Here is a 23,299-nt window from a genome sequence, read left to right as displayed (position 1 = left end):
TAACCCAGGCTTACTCAACCTTGGCCCTCCAGATGTTTTTGGCCTACTACTCCCATGATCCCTAGCTATCAGGACCAATGGTCAGGGATGATGGGAATTGTAGTCTCAAAATATCTGGAGCAGGCATCCCCAAATTTGGCCCTCCAGCTGTTTGGGGACTACAAGTCCCATCATTCCTAGCTAACAGGACCAGTGATCAGGGATGGTGGGAATTGTAGTCCCAAACAGCTGGAGGGCCGAGTTTGGGGATCCCTGATCTGGAGGGCCAAGGTTGAGTAAGCCTGCCCTAACCAACTGAGCTATCCAGTCACCAGAATGCCCAAATACCATTCAGCAGATTCTTGTGCTGGTAATCAATAGTGTTTAAAGTGCAAGGCAGATGGGAATCTTTTCTATGGGGCTGTTTCCATGAATGGATTGTATCCAACAGCAGCCAGTGATATCCCTTTGAAAGCTCACAAGCAGCATGTGAAGGAATGTGTTGTGTAGGGGAGGAACTTGTGGATTCCCCAAAGACCCACTGTGACCAACTGGCTGCATACTTTGAGGATTAAGTCACTCAACTTTGGAGTGATCTTGACTCTACACTTGCTGCCGCTCTGGTTGAAATATTATTTTGGCCCGAATATAAGCCCCCCACCCCCCCAAAAAAACCTGACTTTGAAAAGTTAAAGTGTGGCTTATATTTGGAACTGAGTGCACCCACTTCCTAGCACTACCACCCTGAATGGGGGACAGGGGTTTGTCTGGCCCCAACTTGAGGAGGTAGTGCTGGGAGGTGGGCATGCAGTGCGCTCAAAACAGAGCACTGGCTCCAGCTTGCAGAGTGGGGCACCAAGCACCAACTGCCCCCCATCCCCCATTCAGGGCGGTAGTGCCGGGAGGTGGGCTGCACCTGCCAATAAGCCTTCCATTTTAAAAGTGCGGCTTATTTGTGGCTGCGTCTTATATTCGGGCCAATACGGTATGCAGTGCTGCTACCGAGGATGTTTTGCAGGGTCAGTTTCACCTTATGCAATCATCCGATATAGTCAAGGCAATGGGTCCGACCACGTGCCCCTAGACCCCAGTCCATAGAATTGTAGAGTTTGAAGGGACCCCCAGGGTCATCTAGTCCAACCCCCTGCAATGCAACCTTGGAGTTATCAGCACATCACTCTAATCAGCTGAGCTAAATCTAGCAGAGGGAGGAGGATCGGCCGGGTCCAGAGAGCGGTTAACATTTCACTACACGAGGGGGTGGTCCTTGCTGCATTGAAAGAATCAGTGGTGCAACTACCCTTCAAGAAACTGGGCTGTGGACCCTTTGGATTGGAACAGCTATCAACCAACTGCCATAAGCCCCTTTGGGGGGTAGGTGGTGGAGTGGACTGTGGTGGGGCAGCCGCAAGCATTCTTGGAGAACACAGATTATTTAGATCAGGCATCCCCAAACTGCGGCCCTCCAGATGTTTTGGCCTACAACTCCCATGATCCCTAGATAACAGGACCAGTGGTCAGGGGAGATGGGAATTGTAGTCCAAAACATCTGGAGGGCCGAAGTTTGGGGGTGCCTGATTTAGATCCATTCCAAACTGGGTTCAGATCTGGCCACAGTTTTGGTCAAACTGATGAATGACCTTTTTGCAGAGAGTGGGACAAGGGGATTGTGACCTTGCTCCAACTTCAGAATCAGTCGTCGGTGTTTGAGACCATAGACCACAGCATCCTCTTGAACCAACTCTGGGGAATGGGAATTTGGACCACAGTATTACAGAGTGTAGCAGTAGAAGAGTGGCTTATGGGCCCCTGGTGGCTACTTTATGGGGTGCCGCAGGGGATAATAACAACAACAACAACAACAACAACAACAACAACAACAACAACAACTTACACAGCTCCCAACAGAATTTTAAAAACACGATAACACATCAAACATAAAAATCTTCCCTAAACAGGACTGCCTTCAGATGTTTTCTAAAAGTCAGATAGTTGTTTGTTTCCTTGATATCTGAAGGGAGGGCATTCCACAGGCCACTACTGAGAAGGCCCTCTGCCTGGTTCCCTGTAACCTCACGTCTCACAGTGAGGGAACCGCCAGAAGGCCCTCAGCGCTGGACCTCAGTGTCTGGGCAGAATAATGGGTGTGGAGACGTTCCTTCAGGTATACTGAGCCAAGGCCATTTAGGGCTTTAAAGGTCAGCACCAACACTTTGAATTCTGCTCGGGAAGTGCTGGGAGCCAATATAGGTCTTTCAGGACCGGTGTTATATGGAACTATTAAGTTCCAGTGCTATTTACTGTAATATCTACATGAAGCCATTGGGAGCAGTCATTAGGAGTTTTGGTATTAGATGCCCTCAGTATACGGATGACACCCAGTTCTATTTCTCCATAACATCTGAATCAGGAGAGGCTGCAAAGTCCCTGGACCACTGCCGGGACGCAGTGGTGAAATGGATGCGGAAAAACAAGCTGAGCTTGAATCCTGGCACTGTGGGTGACTAATTCCTATGTCTGAGAAATTGATCAGTTGCCTACCTTGGATGGGATCACACTCCTCATGAAGGGGCTTGCAGTTGTGTGTGTGTGTGTGTGTGTGTGTGTGTGTGTGTGTGTGTGCTTCTGCATTCAGTTCTGCCACTGGAGGCTCAGGTAGCCTCGGGGGCTAGAAATGCCTTTTTACCAGCTGCAGCTGATTCAACAGTTCTCCCCCACTCCCCTCAGGGCAAACACTTCCGTTTCCTACAGCAGCTCTTAAGAGCCAAAGGGACTGGGCTCCGGGGCATGTACACATGAGAAGTGTTCCCATACTTGCACCACAGCCTTAATGATGTGATGGCAGGGGAATAGTGGAGAGAAGGAAGAGGCAATTTTATACAGTGACATACAGAGAGAGAGAGAGAGAGAGAGAGAGAGAGAGAGAGAGAGAGAGAGAGAGAGAGAGAGAGAGAGAAACAAAAACAAAAACAAAAACAAAAACAGAAAGAGAAAGAGAAAGAGAAAGAGACCTAGTTTACTGGGCCTCACATTATAATTCAGAGCCCTGTGCAAATGGTCTCTCGGAATCCTCTACTTCAGTTGTGGCTGAAGAAGAAGGAAGGGCCACTTCAGCAAATTTCTTCACAGGGAGAAGACATTTTCCAACAGGAGTCAGCTCTAATAGGAGCGAGACTCGCTGTTAACAGTAGCACAATGTCTTCCTTCCTTTCTATCTTAGGCTTTTCATTGTGGTCACTTTAAACAGGAGGCAATGGTGTCAACAACCCAGCCACTATTTTTGCCTTCTCCACAAATACCCAGTGCCATACCAGAACTTTGGGTGGGGGGAGGTGTGAAAGTTGCCACAAGAATATTCAGAAGAAATTTGGTGGTGGGGGTGCCTTCCTTTTCTGCTAGGAGTTGAGGGTGGGGAAGGGTGGGGTGGGGGGTCCTCAGAAATTTCTCTCAGAAAAAAGTGTCCTAAGGAATTTCAGGTTAGTTCCTGCTAAGTGCTCCTGTATAGCATGCAGCAATAACAGCCATGGGGCTTTCAGCTTCTTTTCAGATTTCAAATGTATGAATTTTGCTTTTCAAAAAAAGAAATAAGAAAATAACCCCAGACATGCATTGCCTTCCTTTGCATTTATATAATGGAAACATTTCAGAACGTGTTAGCAAACATTCTGGATGAAGAATGGTTTTCAAAACAGTTATAAGCAACAACTCTTTGTGATTTGACAGCATGCAAAAGATTGCTGTTCCTGGTTATTTTAATCTAAACAGGAATCCTGATAAACACTGCAGACGAAGAGTTTTTATCTCATAAATACTCACTTATTTCCCCATTACCACCCACAAGAATATCTGATGAGCAATGGATATAAACAGAAGTCTACAATATTATTTGTTCTATTATACCTGGGAGCACAGCATGAAAAATTGGACTTAAGCACTAACAAAAAGGAGCAGAGCCTGACTCTCTTGTAACTAATGATTAACTACATTCTTGCCCAATGCCGACTTCCAAATCGAGGTTTGCAGTTCATGGCAATATAAGGGTATTTACAAGGCAAGATCTGAATATTCTAGCTGGTGTTGTAATTGTGTGTGTGTGTGTGAGAGAGAGAGAGGGGGGGGGGGGGGTTGGAGGCAGAGTGCACAAATTAGGACTCGTTCACACATTACAGTTGCCATGGGAATACTGTCAAAAATGGCTACCCAGTGATGCTCACTCTCTATTTGGCTCATAAGGTTTCAAACACTGACTACACAACAGCCACATAATATTTGCAAAAGTGGCCCTCTATGTCCACAGTAACCACCTTTGTCCGGCACAGTGTGCTGGCTAATATTGGGCACTATTTACAGGTAGGTAGCCGTGTTGGTCTGAGTCGAAGCAAAATAAAAAAAATTCCTTCAGTAGCACCTTAAAGACCAACTAAGTTTATATTTTGGTATGAAGTGTGCATGCACACGAAAGCTCATACCAAAATATAAACTTAGTTGGTCTTTAAGGTGCTACTGAAGGATTTTTTTATTGGGCACTATGAAAAGGTAGCAAATGGTTAGTTATTTAATTTATTTTTGTTCCATTTTTCTTCCCAGAGTAGAGGAGAGTGTTTATGGGGGTTATTTTCTATGGAAGATGCTAAAATAACTTTACTGGTCTTAGGTACCAAGCAGGTTACGTACTATGGGGAGATGCCATTTGCTGCTGTCCCTCAGGTGATAACTTGAGTGGGCCCCAACTGTGGGGGCAGTGAAAACCCACAGTGTAGTGTGCGTGGTGGTCACATTGTATGATAAATACTTCCAAACGTTAGCGACCAGCTGGAATTTGCTTGGCAAAACAATATTCTTTTCTAAGGTTATCCCCCATCCTAACCATATCCCCTGCTTTGGGACATGCATTTTCATTGCATAGTGCATAATGGCAGCTATGGCATCTGATCAATATTTTTTTTACCCATTAAGATAGTTACCACTAACCCCTAAAATAATTAGTTTGAACATTTCGAGGCGATACAAAGTGCAGTGACCACAGAAATACTTTGAAGATGGGCTATTAAAGAATGCACAGAATAAGCATTCATTGCCAAGAAGGTGGTTCATAATTAATTTTTAGAAATAACAGTGGCAATAGATACTTGCTAAATATTTTTCTGCTTGCATACTTTTTTTAAAAAATAATAATACTCTAACACAATATGGAATAGTAAGCTGTTGTAGTTCGATCTAGCTCAGTATTGTTGACATCGGTGTTTCTCAAGCTTAAGTACCCTGCTGTTGTTGGACTACAACTCCCATCATCCTTAGCTAGCAGGACCAGCGGTCAGGGATGGTGGGAGTTGTAGTCCAACAACAGCCGGGGACCCAAGTTTGTGAAACACTGGCTACACCAGGCATGTCAAACATGCGGCCCTCCAGATGTTTTGGACTACAATTCCCATCTTCCCCAACCACTGGTCCTGCTAGCTAGGGATCATGGGAGTTGTAGGCCAAAACATCTGGAGGGCCGCATGTTTGACATGCCTGGGCTACACTGACAGTGGCTCCCCAAGTTTCAGGGGAAAATGTTGCCCACCGCTAGTATATAGAACTGCAGCTTTCTTATAACAAATGCAATTTACATGTGAAATTGTGTACTACAAATATAAAAGAGACACTGTTCTTGCAATGTAACGGAACAGACATGAGTACTGATTTCAAGCTCGTATTTTGTTTTCGAAAAAAAAGGAAAGCACAATTCTTTCACAAATTTAGCATTTTGTCGCTTTATTAATGCCACACTTTAATTGGATCCAAAAAAAGTGAATATACCAGGACATGACCACCATAAATACATTTGTCTGCTGATGTTAAGCCACATTTCTGACATGTTGTACCATTTACTTCTCCACCTTTCAGCAAATGCAGTCCCCAACCATAACAAGCTACGCCTACAAGAACGTCTTTTTTGATACAATCGTTAAAGGTATAGGAACGCTGCCCTTTGCCATCATACCTATAGACGCAAAACCTCAGCAATGACATAAAATGCACCCCTTCTTCTTCTTCTTCTTCTTCTTCTTCTTCTTTTGCAAAGCAAATGAATATGCAAAAACCTCTCCACTTCTATGTTTATGCAAAATTTCTTGGATCCATATACCTGCTTTTAGCCTCCTTGTTTTCTATTCACACTTCAGTTGTGCAGAACAACACACACTCTCAAAGTTCAGTGAGATGGAGAATTGGTTTCTACTGAATATGGAGCATTTTCAGCTGGATGGTTCTAGCATCTCATATATACTAACAATGTAGTATTTGCAGTCCACTCAGAAGTTGCAGGTGCAATCCAGAGTGTTCAACGGAACTTACTCCTAACTGGCTTAGAGCTGATGCTCAAGCATCGCCACGCATGCAGACAAAAATGCCTCTTAATATGGTCCAAGTCTTCATTTCTGATTCCCTGGAGGCAGGCTTGGTTACAATGCTGCCCTTTCTAGTAGAACTCCTACCTTGATAAGATGGTAGGGACAATCACATGAGAGAAAAACCCATTGAACTCAGCGGGACATACTTCTGAATAAACGTGTTTAGGGTGACACTGCACAGCTTTCTTCTCAAGCAAAGGGTACCTGAAACTACAGCTGAGTCAAACCACTCACATCTTTAATTGCACAATGGAAATCTGAAAGGAATGAATCTGGAATTCGTACAACTCTTAAAGCAAAACCCCAATGAATTAGGAGTACTTAGGATTCGTTCGAACACTGAGATCTATTTTTCCCTCTGCAGCCATTTAAAATTCAAGTACTTACCCTTCTGCGCAGAGCAACATATGCATAGCAGAAGCAAAGCGGTATAGCTCAGCAAATGTGGCCTCATTACCGAGACTTGCAAAGGGTTGACACCCTTTCCGAACAGATTCTGCCTGGTTGCCTCTTAGTCTCTGCTACATCCACTTAGCCTCTCCTGGTTGTGCCAAGGAATGACCTTGCTTAAGCTTTTTCTTCTCACTTCGCCAATCACTTCCCCCTCTAACTCTGTTGCAACATGCACACAATCAGCCTTTTCTTTTGGCAGAGAATTATGCAAACGAAGTAGAAAATACTTCCCCAATTTCTCAACTGCCTCTGTCCTTCCTGCTCTGTTTGCTTTCACTCTTTCACGCTTCACGTATGTGGCTATTTTGATTGGGGAATTTCCCAGAAAACCCAAATAGAGTTGCACTGGGCTACAAGCTGCCCAAAGGATTCCTGATTTTAAAGAGGTTCCAGAATTTTACCATATGGGCTGCTAACATTTACACCTATTCCTTGCTCCCCACCAACACTAACCCCAGACATGGTTCATTACAACTCATTCAGTTCTTCTGAAAATATTATTGGGGGAGAGTACCTGTATCATTTATCTAAGGTCAACAAGGTATTGGGCGTTGCATGTTAACGTAAGGTATTTACTTATTTGAAATATTTCAACTCAAGGCAGCTGGCTGCAAGGATAAAAACCATGTATTTACAATTTAAAATGAAGTAACAATCTAAAATAAATCTTAAAGTAGAACACTAAAACAGTGAAGGAGCAGCAGAGAATTACAGAAGACAGCAGGTAGGAATGGGTAAATCTGTCAGACTTTCAGTTTATCATTTCCCACCAAAAGTTCAGTTCTCCACATTTGCATATCAGTTTGCAAGTTCTCTTTATAAAGTCCTCAGAAAGTTCATCAGAATGTTAGTGTGGATTTATCCTCCCCATGAATTTTTGCCTAACATACTATTTTTTTTTTTGCAAAGCAGTTTTCCCTAATAAAATATATGCTATTTTAACTAATATATTGAATGTTATGTACATTTCACACCAGTATATGCAGTGTGTGAAATGACTTGAATGGGGAATTAATTGCAAAATTCAGGGAGTGGTCTCAATATGTGGGAGAACAAAATAGAGACCCTTGCACTAGAAAAGGAAGGGTAGCAGCAGCACAGAGGAGCCTGCTTTTTATGGACGAAATATAATGGAAGTTGAATGTCTGAAAAAATTGGGTGCAATTCCTCCTCTGGCAGCATTTGGATGCAACATTAAATAATGGTTTCAGTGCAATGATAAACCATAAGACTATGCAAGCCTCAGTATAACGCACACAGCCATTCAGAATGTCTGTGAGGATGAAATCAGCAGCTTTTGCTTGTATTTTACTGACAGCAGTGCAGAGTTACATTTGAACTCAGACAAACTGTGGTTAGTTAGAACTATGGTTTACTAAAACAAGCCGATTTCAAACCATGGTTTATGAAGCTGGTTTGTTTCCATAAACTTAATATTAACCACAGGTGGGTTTTTTGGGTTCAGATGTAATACTAAATTGGGGATAATTGTGAGCAAAATTGTTGCCTAGGCTCATATCTGTAATTAAAAGCCACTGTTTACATTGTTCCCGAACACCTTTAAAAGTAACTGCTTTAAAGCAATCTAAACCAGGGTCCCCAAGCTAAGGCCCGGGGGCCAAATGCGGCCCAATCGCCTTCTCAATTCGGCCCACGGACGGTCCGGGAATCAGCATGTTTTTACATGAGTATAATGTGTCCTTTTATTTAAAATACATCTCTGGGTTATTTGTGGGGCATAGGAATTCATTCATATTTTTTTTCAAAATATAGTCCGGCCCCCCACAAGGTCTGAGCTACAGTGGACCGGCCCCCTGCTGAAAAAGTTTGCTGACCCCTGAAACAAATCAATAGTGGAGGCTTCGTTGGAAAAATACAATGAAGCATAATCTCAAGGAAGTGTGCACAAGATTTCAGCAACTACCCATTCCTAAGTATGCTTATTCATAAGTGAATTCTACAGAATTCAGTAGGACTTATTTCCTGGTCAACGGACTTAACATTTAAGTCTTAGAGTCAAATGTTTCCCTTTGTTTCAGGCAGCAAAACGAACATCCTTGTGCTTTCAATTCTGCATGAAGGAGCCCTGTACACACAGGGATGCAAAAAAGGCCTAGAGAAGATATCCAGTTACTTCTCTTGCATTTCAGATTTTGATGTACCGACAGCTCTGAATTTGCCAAGGACTTCGACAAGGACTAGAACCCCCAGAAACATTTTTATATGATTTGGCATTCCTTTATGACATATACAGCAGAAGCATCATTTTTAAGGCAAGCCTTCGTCATTCACAAGCCTGGTGAATCTGGAACTATGTCTGATGATCTGATAATGCTGATAATCTTTACCTGATCTTTATTTTAACCCTTGGGCAACTACTCACTTTGCGTGCCTATTTTATGGTTTTGTATTTCATCTTCCAATTTTTGTCTGTTATTATTGTTCTGTTTTATATATATTATAAAATGAAATAATTACCTTTAATCCCCTCCCCAATTCTGCCGCCATCTATAGATGTTCTATATTTTCAGAATAGTAGATTTGATGTACAAAAGCAAGGTGCAGGATCACTCTTCTAATGAGAGGATTGAATTATCTTCTTTCCCCAGAATGTTCCTCCCATCTCTGTATGATTCTTTCTTTTGGGGGAAGAGGGATGCAAAGGTATAATACAGGCATCCCCAAACTGCGACCCTCCAGATGTTTTGGCCTACAACTCCCATGATTCCTATCTAACAGGACCAATGGTCGGGGAAGATGGGAATTGTAGTCCAAAACATCTGGAGGGCCAAAGTTTGGGGATGCCTGGAATAATACATCTCAATGAGAACAAATGAGAAAAGGGTAGTAATTCTGATTTATTTTTATTTATTTTTAAAAGACCTCTTAATGGCAACCCGACCTTGCATAAATTTACCCAAAGGTTGAGACTCATTAAATTAAATGGACTGAAGTCTTAAAAGCTGAAATATCCCATTCCTTTGATGTTTTTGAGTCTTCTGTCCTCTTCCTCTGTTCTTTTGCTCTCTTTCTTCCCCATTCACTTCACTTTTCATCAATATCCAGCCCCTCATTCCAGCTGGCTTTATGGTTAACTTCTTCAGCCTCCTCTAAACTTTGGCCAGCTGAAATTAAGTTTATCGTTAGTTTTGGCCTAAGGATTATCCAAGGGAGTTCCTTCTCGGAACATGAAAACAAACAGTCCTTCTGCAATGTTTGCTAACTAGACATTTCAGCATGGTAGGGAGGCAGAAGATCAGACAGGTATTTGCACTTACCATAGATGACTGGGAAAATTGTTTTCTTAACTTTTTTTTTACGTCATTCAGTATGTTACTGTTGTTACAATGAAGATTTTCTAAACCCCAATGTATTTCTTTAACAATAGGTAAAGGTTGAAATTTTAAGCCTAGAATTTTCTGTTTAAATGTTTTGAGGAACCTGATGTTTGCACAGATCAACAAATAGAATAAAAGAAAAAGTTTAAAAAGGAGAAGAGAAAGAATAGCAGCCCATTTTAAGTTAATAGATATGTAACTATTTACATTTAATTAGGTATGTAGTGTGAACACCATTTAGCTTCACTTGGAAGCTAAACATGTGAAAACATCAGATCATGAGACTGAGGTTGCATATATATGGTATTTTATTGTCAGTCCAAGCACTTGTGGTTCCTCCCCCCCCCCCTAAATTGCTCAATTGCAATCTAGATCCATTGCGTATTTTCTGCAACTGAAAAGCGCTTTTTGAGAAATTGGTTCCATTCTGAAAACAAAGACTCATTGCAGATTGACTCTGCATCACCCCACAGTATGTCCATTTAAAAGCAGATGATAGCACAAGTAAGTGGACCTGGCAACGCGGATTGCATCCGTACATCCCCATTGACGTGTGTGGCCAATGTACCAAGATGTTATTTATTTATTAGGTACATTTCTATATCACCCTTCAGCCAAAGATCACACAGTGGTTTACAATATAAAAACACACCAAAAAAAATCACATGATAGCAAAAACAAGAAACCCTCCCATCACTAGCACAGGAATAATCATTAGTTCATTTATCATTGTTGACCTCCCCATAGCACTGCAGACAAAGCACAATCTCCCCTTCCTTCTTCATTCACCCGAGGCATGTAATTCTTCGCATATATCATAGTCTCTTTGCCCTTAACCGATGGACTTTAAACCCAGTTCAAAAGAATGTAAGATAATATGGAGACAGCACAACTTGGTTCTGAACAGAGTACACAGACGTCTAGTGGGGCATCTGATGAAGTACTTCCAGCAGTTCAAGGATTTCCTCTTGCACAATGGAATGTCCACTCCCTCTCCTTTACCCACGAGTCCTCTGTGCCCACCCCAAATTTGCCCAGAACGGATTTAGGTTAGCACATGGGGAGAGGAGAGGGAGGGATGCAAAACTTTCTTACACAGCAAAAAAAAGTCGCCACGGTACTAGACATACTTTGTGGGATGCAGCAACAGCCTAGTTTTTTTACTGTGGTGCATGTTTAGTACTACTGATGACATCCACAACAGCAGAGGGAATAAAAATGGGAACACATGATGCGCTGTGTTTCCTGTTGCTCTCTTTGAGCGCCTGGAACATTTAGGGAACTCCCTTGGCATTAAAATAAAGCATATCCTGAAGTTAATGTAACAACCCACAATGTGCCTGCTTGTCGATCATTACATTTGCTTAGCCCTTTTTAAAATTAGATATCCAGTTCGTTGGGTTGCCAACCTGACCACAGCCAAGGTTGAATGATTCAACAGCTCAGCTGTGCCAGTTGTTCAAAACAAGTCCCTGGCTTACTGGTTTATTTACGTTTGAAATCCTGCTGCTAGAAGATGTATGAGGAACACTCTTGCAGAGACCCACAGGGATTTTTTAAAACATTGGTTCTTAAGGCAAAATGCATCTGTGTATTGAGTTTCTGAAGAATGGTTGCAGATAGTTCATTCCTGAATTTGCAAATTTTATCCCATACCTGAAATTCTCTGCTCCCAGGAGTTGAGTCCACCAAACCATTTGCAGTGCCCAATTATTATCAATCTTCCTCCATCAGCATATATTTCTTACCCTGCCCTAACTAGAACAAGCCAAAACAATCTTTGTGTCACACACTATCTGTTCTCTTCCCTGCCCATGTTAATTTGTTGCTGTCATTTCACGATTTACCTGGACTGAAAGATAAGGCCAGCTTCTACAATGTTCAGTAGTTGGTAGGTTATAGCAAAGGAGGACAGTCTTAAATATTTGTTTTAAATAATCTGTTCAGTGAACTGTTGGAACCAACATATATTTCTTCTCTAGATTTATTTTCCTGTCATGATTGCTTATAGTTAACAAAGCAATGCAAATGAATTGCTTTAAATATGTTAATGCATTTATTCAGCTGCCTTCTTCTAAGCATATTTAGGCTACTGAGAAGTCCCAGTGACTATAATGGGACATTTCTCATACGTTTTCCTGGGAAAGATAGCAGTCCTTCATTAATCTAATCCAGGCATGTCAAACCTGCGGCCCTCCAGATGTTTTGGACTACAATTCCCATCTTCCCCAACCACTGGTCCTGCTAGCTAGGGATCATGGGAGTTGTAGGCCAAAACATCTGGAGGGCCGCAGGTTTGACATGCCTGAATTTTTCACTTGTGTTAGACCACAGACTGCATGCAAGGTTATTCTCTTAAATTACATTGAGGTTTGGAGATGGCTCTTTTCGGGAGCACTACACAATACACACTAGCATATACCCAGATAACAAGTCAACACAAGATAAGACAATAACTTTTAAATGTGACTCAGAGAAACATGAAATGTGGCCTGGCCCATGAACAACAAAGGGGACGGGGAATCCAGAAAGCATAGAAAAGCCTTCATTCATTGTTAGTCAGACAGAAACAGAACAAACACCCAAAGTAATGGGTGTGTCAAGCAATAAAGGAATTTGGAAAGTCTGGAAAAACACACACGTGGAAACCCACTTTGTGGGTAAGGCAAATGCAGATTCATACAAACACAGGAACATTGGATGCAATAATGAACTTATTAGGTGAATGAGCCCTTGGCATGAAGAATCTCCTCCTCCAATGTTTGAAACTGGCTGCTTCTTATAAGCCCCTTTTGACTCAGTTTGGCTTGATGCAAATAGTGGTTAGACAAAAACAGTAGTAAAGGTTTCCAGTCTCCTGACAGCCATGTCAGAAGAGGAAAAGAAGGCAAGGAAGAAGCTCATAAGCCTGGGGGTTTGCCCAAGCTAGCACACTGAACAATAAATCATAGTTTATAATCATTTATGAAAGCAACCACTAGATATGTTTGGACTGTGCTCCTGTGCTCCCTTTCTCTTCTTTTTTCCTAAAGTGTTTGATTGAATGTTTTCAGTTTACATGGACACAGAAAACACAAACTAAAGTAAAATAAAATAAGTTGGTAGCAGGAGGAGGGGAGAGGGTAGGAGAGAGGTGTGTGTCAAGGTTTGCTCACCTTAGGCCAAAACACCTGAGTTCAGCATACACCTGACATATAGTTTAGTAAACATCTGTGATATGCAGGTAGTTCATGTATGGTGAGCAAGGATAGCTCATTGGCTTGTTGGTGGATTGTTGGGCTGTGTTAACTTTCTCATTTTTGTAAAAGGATAGGAAAAGCAACTAACAGAGCTCAACTAATCCATTTCTACCGCAATGTTGCAAGAATCCATACAACTGAGAGGTATCTTATTAATGTGACTTTATCCATAAATGTTATTTCTGTATCTAAGACCAAGCCAATATGAAAAAAACATCCTCTGTCCAGTATTAAATAGTTCAGTAATGTATCATGTGTGGCCAGCGTGTCACTGGGGATCACACATTCCCAACATATCACTCTGTTTCTAGTCTGGCTGTACCAAAAACCAGTATGAGCCTGGTTTTATGCCCCAGTTTTAAAGTGTAAACTCTTACAGTGGCCTGTAAGAGTTAACTCTTACAGTAGCCTGTAAACTCTTACATGTAGCCTGCCATTAAATTCTGAAACCAGCAAGCAAGTCTGACCCCAAAGCCTTTTTAGGGGCCAATGTGTAATTAAAAAAGGGTAAAGGTAAAGAACCCCTGGATACTTAAGTCCAGTCAAAGGTGACTATGGGGTTGCGGCACTCATCTCGCTTTCAGGTTGAGGGAGCTGGCGTTTGTCCACAGACAGCTTTCTGGGTCATGTGGCCAGAATGACTTAACCACTTCTGGCGCAACGGAACAACATGATGGAAACCAGAGTGCATGGGAATGCTGTTTACTTTCCCATCACCTATTTATTTACTTACTTGCACTGGCATGCTTTCAAATTGCTAGGTTGGCAGAAACTAGGACAGAGCAACGGGAGCTAACTCCATTGTGGGGATTCGAACCACTGACTTTCTGATCAGCAAGCCCAAGAGGCTCAGTGGTTTAGACCACAGCACCACACCTGCCTGGTTCTGTCTTATTGATACAAGGGGGCATTCTTGGATTGTGTGCCTGGCATCTTTGCTGTTTTTTTTTCCTTTGGCTAACATTTGATACTAACAAACTGGTTGCATCCCTGGCTGGTCACCAGTTCAAGATCTTCCATGAGCTGTAATGCTGACATTGGTGTTACATTGCTCCAGAGAACCTTCCTACCATTTTTAGCTTCACCAGTTGCAAACATCATTATTTGCAGGATCTATTTCCCGTCTCTTCCAGTAAGTGCAGCAAATGGATGAAATGCAGGCAAGGACCGTATCCATTTGTAAAAATGGAGATGCAATATTTTCTTGGAAGTTATTGATGTTTTCCTTAACCAAGTTTGTTTTAGCTGGAACTTAGGAGTTGTTTTGATTATTCCGAAGGCGCTGTGCCAGTAGGCAAATCAGCTTTTATGCACATTGCCATAATAAGCTTGGTTAAAAGAACAAAAATGGAAGCCTTGGTTATGCTTCAGTATATTTAATGAGATAATACTTTCCCCCGCTAGCCACTAAAAGCTATCCATCAACTCTATTTGAACCACTATGTTGTTCCTCTGTTGCTTTTACAAGAAGTTATCACTCCACCCTTCCTTAATGATGCAATCCTTGGATTCCTTTTGCCCACCAACAGTTCGCTACCAATTCATATTTATTGATGCTTTCCAAAGAGCTAAAACAGGCCAGGATGTCAACAATTTGAGTTCTGGGTCCAGCAAATTACTCAGTTACCTCATTTAAGAGATCTTAGTTCTGGCCCTGTAAAGATACTAAAATTATCAATGAGAATCTCATTTCTGGATGGCATATTCCTAGGTTGCCTAGCTCTGCTTGCACCTGAGGCTATTACAACAAGCAATACACAAATCAGGGCAAACATCACTTTGGATAACTTTGCAAAGGCTGTTTAGCAATGTTGAGGATACAAAGCAGCCATGTTTGCTGTTTGAGAGGAACAAAAGCAAGATGCAGCCTCTTCTCTCTGCTTCAGAAGTAAGAGTGTGAGAAAGCAGGGAGGGGAAGCAGGAAGTCAGATCAGCAACCCTGAGAACAGCAGTCTAGCAATTTAGAAGAGGTCGGTGGTTAGGTTAGAAAAACAGTCTAGGAAGGATGAAGGTTCCTCTCTCCGTCTCGTTTCTCCCTGGGCAAACTCTTCAGCTTTAATACAAGTTGACACACCTTGTATCATTTCCCGACACACAGTCCTGACCATTTATCTAACGGACAAAACGTACCATTTGTGTAGTACATAAAAAACTAAGAGCATTACCTCTTTTTAGTGTATTACTACAGAGCGGGTGGCAAGGAAGAGCAAGGAGACATGAAAGGTCATTCAGAATATATGCATCCCATATCCCTGGCCTACTTGGCAGCATGTCAGTATGCCAAGACCCCAGTTCAGGATCAAGCCGTGTGTTCAAAGTCCAAACTAGGGTTGCCAGACTCAAGAGAGGACAGGACTCCTGTGCCTCTAATTTCCCTGCTCTCTTTTGAGTCTGGAAACCTTAAAGAGAAACCAGCAGACCCGTTACTTGGAAATTAAACAAAGGGTCTGCTAGTTTCTCTTTAAGGTTTCCAGACTCAAAAGAGAGCAGGGGAATTAAAGGCACAGGAGTCCTGTCCTCTCTTGAGTCTGGCAACCCTAGTCCAAACCGAAGCGCGGTCCTTCAGAGATCCTGGAGCATCCAAGCTGAGCTTCACCAACATGGGCAGTTGAGCAGACCCAGCACCTCGGCTCAGCTGCCCTTTTCTCCTTTGCCTGCTAATTGCAGGGCTGGATGAGGCAGGTGACCCTCACCTGCTCCAAGCCTACTTCAGCTGAGGTATCACATCCCTACTTCCCAGAGCTAGCAAGCTCCACCTGGCCAGCTAGGGAGCTGGGCTGTGGGCCCTTGCCTGCCTCAGCCTCCTAATGTGCCACTCCTGCTGCTCCCTATGCCTCAGAGTCCACTGTGTTCATAGGGACAGGGGTGTCAGGGTTGAGACAGACGAGGAGGAGGAGTGGTGGCTAGCTCCCCCTGACAAGCCCCCACAGAGGAATCTGAGGAATTCACACCTGGGGAAGACTGGTGGCAGCACTCGGAAGAAGAGCAATCTGACAGGGAGGAGGGAAGATCAGAACTTCAGCAACAAGTCGATCCAGAACCAGGCCCCAGTCAGGCAGGTTATCAGATGGCCCCTTCCCCCCCTCCCTTCTCTGCAAAGGAACGCAGAGCTGAAAAACGGCGGCTGCAATTAGAAACAGCTGCAGCTCATAAAAAGCGGGGGAGGGAACCTGCTACTTAAGAGAGAGGTCGGCTGGCTACTCCTCAGCGTCTGCAACGTCATACTGAAGTGCCTAGTTGCCTCGCTCATCTTGTCCTTGGTTCCTGTAATCTTGGTCTGGCTTTCCTGACCCCCGGCTTTTGGACTTCTGGCTTGAACTGACTTTGGCTACTCTTGACTCCACATAAGACTTCTGGCTTCCCTGACCGCGGCTTTTGGACTTCTGGCTTTAACTGACCTTGGCTTCTCTTGACTCCCACGTGACTGTCTGACTTCAACTGGCTCTGACCGGACTGTTGACCTTGGATTATCCAACCCTGTCTGCTCCTCTTCAGTGTGCCTACTTGCTGGCACCCTAACAAGGGGCTCCTCTGGCTCTGGTGATGTGCACTGACCTCCATCCCCTTGCCACCTTCCATCACCCTGTGAGTACTTCTTACACCAGCCTCTCCCTCCCCAACTTGCCCTGGTGTGTCTCAGTTCCAACTACACCCTTCGCCGGGATCCTCTTCCTCCTCTTCCCCATTGTCCTGCCAGTTCATGATATAGGGAAGTTTTTTAATGTTTGAAGTTTTGTTCTGTTTAACATTCTGTTGGGAGCAGCCCAGAGTGGCTGGGGGAACCCAGCCAAATGGATGGGGTATAAATAAATCATTATCATTATCATCATCATGCTCATGAATTTGCCCACATTCAAGGCCACCTCCTACCACTGAACTACGCAAAATCTGGTCAAAAACTTGTGTCTGAATTTTATTTTTTATTTACCCTCCAATCCCTCCCCCTTTGTGTTGGGGTTTTTTTTTATGATGATGATGATACATTGTAGCATTTAAAGCAAGTTCTGCTAGTAAACATCTAATGCCCTTTTAAGATGTGTTGTGGAAGGGGGCATAATTGGGTTGTCTTTGTTTTTGTTTTTATTATGTATTTTGAGGATTTTATGTTGTGAACTGTCCTGAAATCTACGGGTCTAGGGTGGTATACAAAATAAAAAATTGAAACCTTGTGGATATGCTAGTACTATGGATGTGGATGGGTCAACGTATGATTTAGGGTTTTTTAAATTTTACCTCTTTTGACCTTTTATGAAAAATATGAAAAAGCAACGTTTTTATTTCTTACAAACAAGTTTGTTTTGGCATCCCAAGGAAGCCAATGACCACCAAGTTAGACCCAGAAAGGTCTAAAATGTGAACCTACATGGTCCCAAGAGGGCCTAGGCAAAGAGAAGGGTGAGGAACACTCAGGGCTATTTTTTATATAGCTGTAAAAAGAGGTGCCGGAACTCACCATGAATGCCTCCCTCATTCTCTTAGAATGGCAATGGTGCCCACCTGAGAAGTGTCAGAACTGAGTTTTGGCTGAAAGAAAGCCCTGGGAACACTTTTTGTTAATGGCCAAGAGCTCCATAGATGACCAATTTGTCTAGGAATCAAGATTCAAGACAGCCTCTTGGTCAGGGAGCCTCTTGGTTAGCATCTTGGTCACACATCTGATTGTCGGGTGGGAAACAAAGACCCAAACTTTCTACGCTTCCTATAATGACTTTCATTAGGCCAGTGATGAAGTAGGGTAGTGATGAATAGCCCGAGACTGGTTCAACTGGCATTCCACCTTACCAAAATCACATGAGATGCGTTGCTATGTTCCCACATTGGCAATAACGGCAACAGATTTTGATTTGAAGTCAATAGTTGTTGAACAGGAACTTGGCTTTCCTTTTGTTAGTTTATCATGGTATTAGAACAGAAGGGAACTCCCCAAATACCTTCACTTATAATCTGTGCTAAGCACATTATTGGTTTTGTATACATTTCAAGATATGCTAAGTCCAGGCCTTTGACCTGTGTTTTTGGCAACATGCTGTTGTCAGCAATTGCTGCTGGGGAAACATGATTATTTGGCAAAATGTATTTATTCTGGCAGGTTTGACTTGTAATAGTAGAATAATTATGATTCAGGAGGTGACCAAAAAATGGGAGGCAGACCTTTATGGTTTTTCATTGTGAAACTAAACCATACTTTTAGGGTTGTGTGAATGAGCCTCAACGGCATGTAGCGTTTCTGGAAAAAAAATGATATATTTGATCTTAAAGAGCCACACTCAAGCACTTTTGTTGGAAAAAAAAATGTATATGCTTTTATACCACACTGAAATTATAAATCTCTGGATGCTCTGCAAACTTATGTATTACTATTTCTTACGTTTAATGAGAAACCCTATTTTAAAAAAGAGTTATTTGTCAACAGTCTCCATTCTTTTGAAGGACTCTTCATTGTTGACTGAAAAGCCAGCTTCTAAATGTCTTTCTTCCCGGCACTAACAGCCCACGAATGGTTAAGTGGTGGCATACTGTTCAGCAGACTCCCAAAGACATCACCTCTAAAGAGGCTGAGTGTTAAATGCCTCACATGGTAATTACTTAGGCACTGAGTGATTATTTAAGCCTCTGGTGTAAACAGAAGCAGCCATTATCCTAATGTAACTCCATCACTTCTAAAGGCCTAGAGACAACAGGAAATCCCCATGGAATATCACGAAAGTGCGTCTCGCAATAACTTTGCAACTTTCCATTAGAAGTTCTGATTTCAAAACCATGCAAAGTAGGCCTGATCAGAAACGCCTTCCTCAGCTTTGTCACCCTTTTCAAATGCTGCCAGATTTTGGAGAGGGGCACTTTGGCAGACTTGAGCACAGCAGCGAAAGGGGTCAAAGCCATCAAGGACACCACCCCAAATCTCAAAGGCTACCACCTTTCCTTCCAGCAGGGCCAGCCCAAGACATTGTGTAGCCTGAGCTTACCTTCCAAGTTCCGGACTGCAGAATCCGGGACCGGCAGCCATTTGACACCGGAAGTTGCGTCGATGTAACTTCCGGTGTCGCTTTGCCCTTCTATAGGCACCCAAAATGGCTGCCGCCGGCTTCGCAAATCACTTGTGCGCATGTCAGGAAGTGCTCCGATGCAACTTCCGGTGACGATCCACCCATCTATGGGCACCAAAATGGCCGCCGCCAACACCGGAAGTGACGTCTATGCACTTCCGGACATGCGTACATGCGGCTTTTGAAGCTGGCGGTGACCATTTTTGGTGCCCATAGAAGGGCAAATCGGATAGAAAAAAAATGACTGCCGGCAGGAGAAAATAACGGAGAAAAACGGGAGACGAAGTGATACGGGGGACCACCGGGAAAAGGTAAGTAAAAAGGGGGTTTTCCCGGGGAAAACGGGAGACTTGGCAGCTATGAGCATGAGGCAAAGGACAAGATGGTACCTTCCCCTTTCCACCTACAGAGAGATAAACCGGTGGCTGAATCTTATTTCAAACACTGGTGACGGAAAGATGTTCACCACCACACTGGGGGGGGGGGGACAACAGGTTAGTTTAGGGGACTGCTGCCCTGCAGTCTTCCCTTTTCAACCAAAACAGCTTTCTGAAGAACTAAAGAAGCATCATTTCCTAAATTTCCTAATCTCTTCTGGTGTACTGGGAATTCCCCTTAAAATCTTTGTTTGTGAGACAGTGCTGGGTTCAATCTAGTTTGGCAATGGATGCTTTGCAGTAGTTCAATAATAATTTTGCATTTGTAAAGTGGAAAAACAGCAACAGTGACTTTCTTTCCAGGACTGCCGCTTTTAAAGTAGGTTGGATCATATTGCAATTTAATGATTAATCATTATAATCATTTTATACTTTATGTCAAGGGGTTATAATTTTAACGCCTGGTGACCCCTTAGCATTGCAGGATTGTGCGATATGTTTTGAGTTTACACAGGTGACTCTGTGCCCAGTGGAACACTTCCCCCCCAAAAAAAAATGCAGGTTAAAATGAAAGCATGTTTAAGGTTGTTTGAAAAGCTAACAGATATAGGATTAAACAGACATACAGTTGTGCCTTGGAAGCCAAATGGAATCCATTTCAGAAGTCCATTCGACTTCCAAGGCACGGCTTCCAATCGGAAGCCACGAAAGCCCTGCCAGATATTTGGCTTCCAAAAGAATGTTCAAAAACCTGAACACTCACTTCTGGTTTTCGATCGTCTGGGAGCCAGAACATTCAACTCCCAAGGTGTTTGGGAGCCAAGGTATGACTGTTCTTCTTTCAGGACAGAGAAAGTTTCAGAGATATTGAAACACCACTGAAAAGGCCCCATCTCTAGTGCCCAGAAGTTTGATGAGTAGTTTCATAGTATCATAGAATTGCAGAGTTGGAAGGGACCCTGAGGATCATCTCGTCCAACACCCTGCAATACAGGAATCTCAACTAAAGCATCCATGACAGATAGTCACCCAAACTTTGACTGACTTCGGCCTTGATGGAAAGCTCTCATCCCTTTGAGCTGGCGCCACATTGACTAAGGATGAGATCCTAATTCTGTGACTTACCTAGGAGCAAGCCCCTCTGAATTCAATAGGACTTACCGGTACCTCTGAGTTGAAATGGTGGGATTACACTGTAAGAGTGTGAATTCTGAGTCTCTGTCTTGAACTTGCAAGCCAATTTGGGGGATATACCTTACAGCCTTTTTGTAACTAGGTTTATAGAGATGATGCATTTGAAAACCTACAGTATGAATACTCTAAAAAGTGATGCATCACTACCATGTCTTCTTTCTGGCTGAGCTCCCAGAACTGGGAATAAATATAGGCAGCATGTCAAGCTGTAGAGGTTTTGAGAAGAAATACAGGGAACAGATCGGTCTGTAAAAATATAGAGGTCAGATTTGGAAGGATGCTGGTAGATTGGTCCATAAGGGCTCAAATGACACTATACAATCGTTTCAAATTGATGTGGCGCTTTCTACACTTGGAAGAAAACTCAAGAGCCAGACCATGATATAAAATATACTGTCTACCCTGCATTAAGCAAGTGAAAGCAAATAAGGAGGATACATAAATCAGGATAAGAAGGATTTTCCAGAATGAAAAGAATTGTGTAGAATATATCAGGAACCCTCTTTCCTGTCTCTTATTACAGAATTCCAGGATGCCTCTTTCTCGTAAACTGATTTGTGTTCCCAGAGACACAAAACCAGGGTAAAAAACTATACCAAACAAGTCAAGGCCTTCTACATCGGAATGAAGGAATCCATGGGCTAGGCACACTTGTCTAAGTATGTTGATAAAAAGGTTCCTGCCATTACATTGTTTTGCAGCCATCCACTTGGTTCCACCCTCTCCACTCAAGGCACGATTTCACGCTGCACTAAATGCATATGTTTGTAACAAAAGTCGGATGTCAAAGGAGGGACAAGCTAGAGCACTGGAGCGATGTGCACAGGCAAATGTGTGTGTGTGTTTAATTGCTTCTCTACCCACCAGTTCTCCACTTCAAGTGCCCCCTTTCTGCTTCAGGGTTGACAGCCTTGTCTGGATAATAAACGCAAGCAGAAAGTAAACAGAGTTAAAGAGCCATCGCCAACACCCCTTATCCACCCGCAGTAGTACAGCTCCACATGTAATGTTTGAGATGTCAACATCCTATGGGGTGTTAAGGGTAGGGGTAGTAGCATTGGTAGGGAGCATGTTGTGCTCCTTCTGGGGAGGTTCCCACCCTGCATTCAGTTTGCACCTGTGGCTCCTGGAAGCTGTTTGCATGTGACAGTGGCTACATCCTGGGAACGGTTCTGGCCAGCTGGCTAAACCAGGTGAGAGCAGTTGATAGGTCTCAAAGCCTTGATCAGACATGGGTGGCGCTGTGGTATAAACCATCGAGCCTCTTGGGCTTGCCAATCAGGAGGTCGGCGGTTTGAATCCCCACAACAGGGTGAGCTCCCGTTGCTCTGTCCCAGCATCTGCCAACCTAGCAGTTCGAAAGGACACCAGGGCAAGTAGATAAATAGGTCCCACTGTGGCGGGAAGATAAACGGTGTTTCCGTGTGCTTTGGTTTCTGTCACAGTGTTCCGTTGTGCCAGAAGTGGTTTAGTCATGCTGGCCACATGACCTGAAAAGCTGTCTGTGGACAAATGGCAGCTCCCTTGGCCTGAAAGCGAGATGAGTGCCCCACCCCATAGTCGTCTTTTATTGGACTTAACCGTCCAGGGGTTCTTTACCTTTTACCTTCACCTAAACCCTTGATGATGGGACACGGGTGGTGCTGTGGTCTAAACCACTGAGCCTAGGGCTTGTCGATTGGAAGGTCAGTGGTTCGAATCCCCGCGATGAGGTGAGCTCCCATTGCTTGCTCCCTGCTCCTGCAAACCTAGCAGTTCGAAATCACGTCAAAGTGCAAGTAGATAAATAGGTACCGCACTGATGGGAAGGTAAACGGCGTTTCTGTGTGCTGCTCTGGTTCGCCAGAAGCGGCTTAGTCATGCTGGCCACATGACCCGGAAGCTGTACTGTCTGTATTGGCTCCCTCAGCCAGTAAAGCGAGATGAGCGCCGCAACCCTAGAGTCGCCCGTGACCGGACCTAATGGTCAGGGGTCCCTTTACCTTTTTAAACCCTTGATGAGTTAAGGAATTCCCCTGCATGTGAAGATGGGCTCCAGTGGATTGAGTGGACGAATCCAAAAGAGGTTCCAATGGTCAAGAAGGCAGTTTCTGCACAGGCTGTAGAGCAGTGTTTCTCAACCAGTGTGCCTCCAGATGTTTTGGGACTACAATTCCCATCATCCCTAGCTAGCAAGACCAGTGGTCAGGAATGATGGGAGTTGTAGTCCCAAAACATCTGGAGGCACACTGGTTGAGAAACACTGCTGTAGAGGGAAGTGTCGGGCAGATGGGGCTT

At 43.5% G+C, this 23,299-nt stretch overlaps 1 protein-coding gene across 2 annotated transcripts in view; it reads right to left on the bottom strand.

The window, feature by feature from the left end:
• CFH (complement factor H) overlaps positions 1–6,926 on the bottom strand; it is a 42,697-nt gene extending 35,771 nt beyond the window's left edge. For both annotated transcript variants that reach the window (XM_088673739.1, XM_088673740.1), the window contains exon 1: positions 6,762–6,926. In XM_088673739.1, the coding sequence (XP_088529865.1) occupies positions 6,762–6,828 (67 nt within the window). In that variant the 5' untranslated portion in view covers positions 6,829–6,926. The remainder of the gene's footprint in view (positions 1–6,761) is intronic.
• Positions 6,927–23,299: the final 16,373 nt, after the last annotated feature.

This window comes from Zootoca vivipara, chromosome 7, assembly GCF_965207765.1.
Source record: "Zootoca vivipara chromosome 7, rZooViv2.hap1.1, whole genome shotgun sequence".
Lineage (NCBI taxonomy): Eukaryota > Metazoa > Chordata > Lepidosauria > Squamata > Lacertidae > Zootoca > Zootoca vivipara.
The sequence above is the reverse complement of the archived record's forward strand: the minus strand, read 5'-3'. Positions and strand labels throughout refer to the sequence as shown.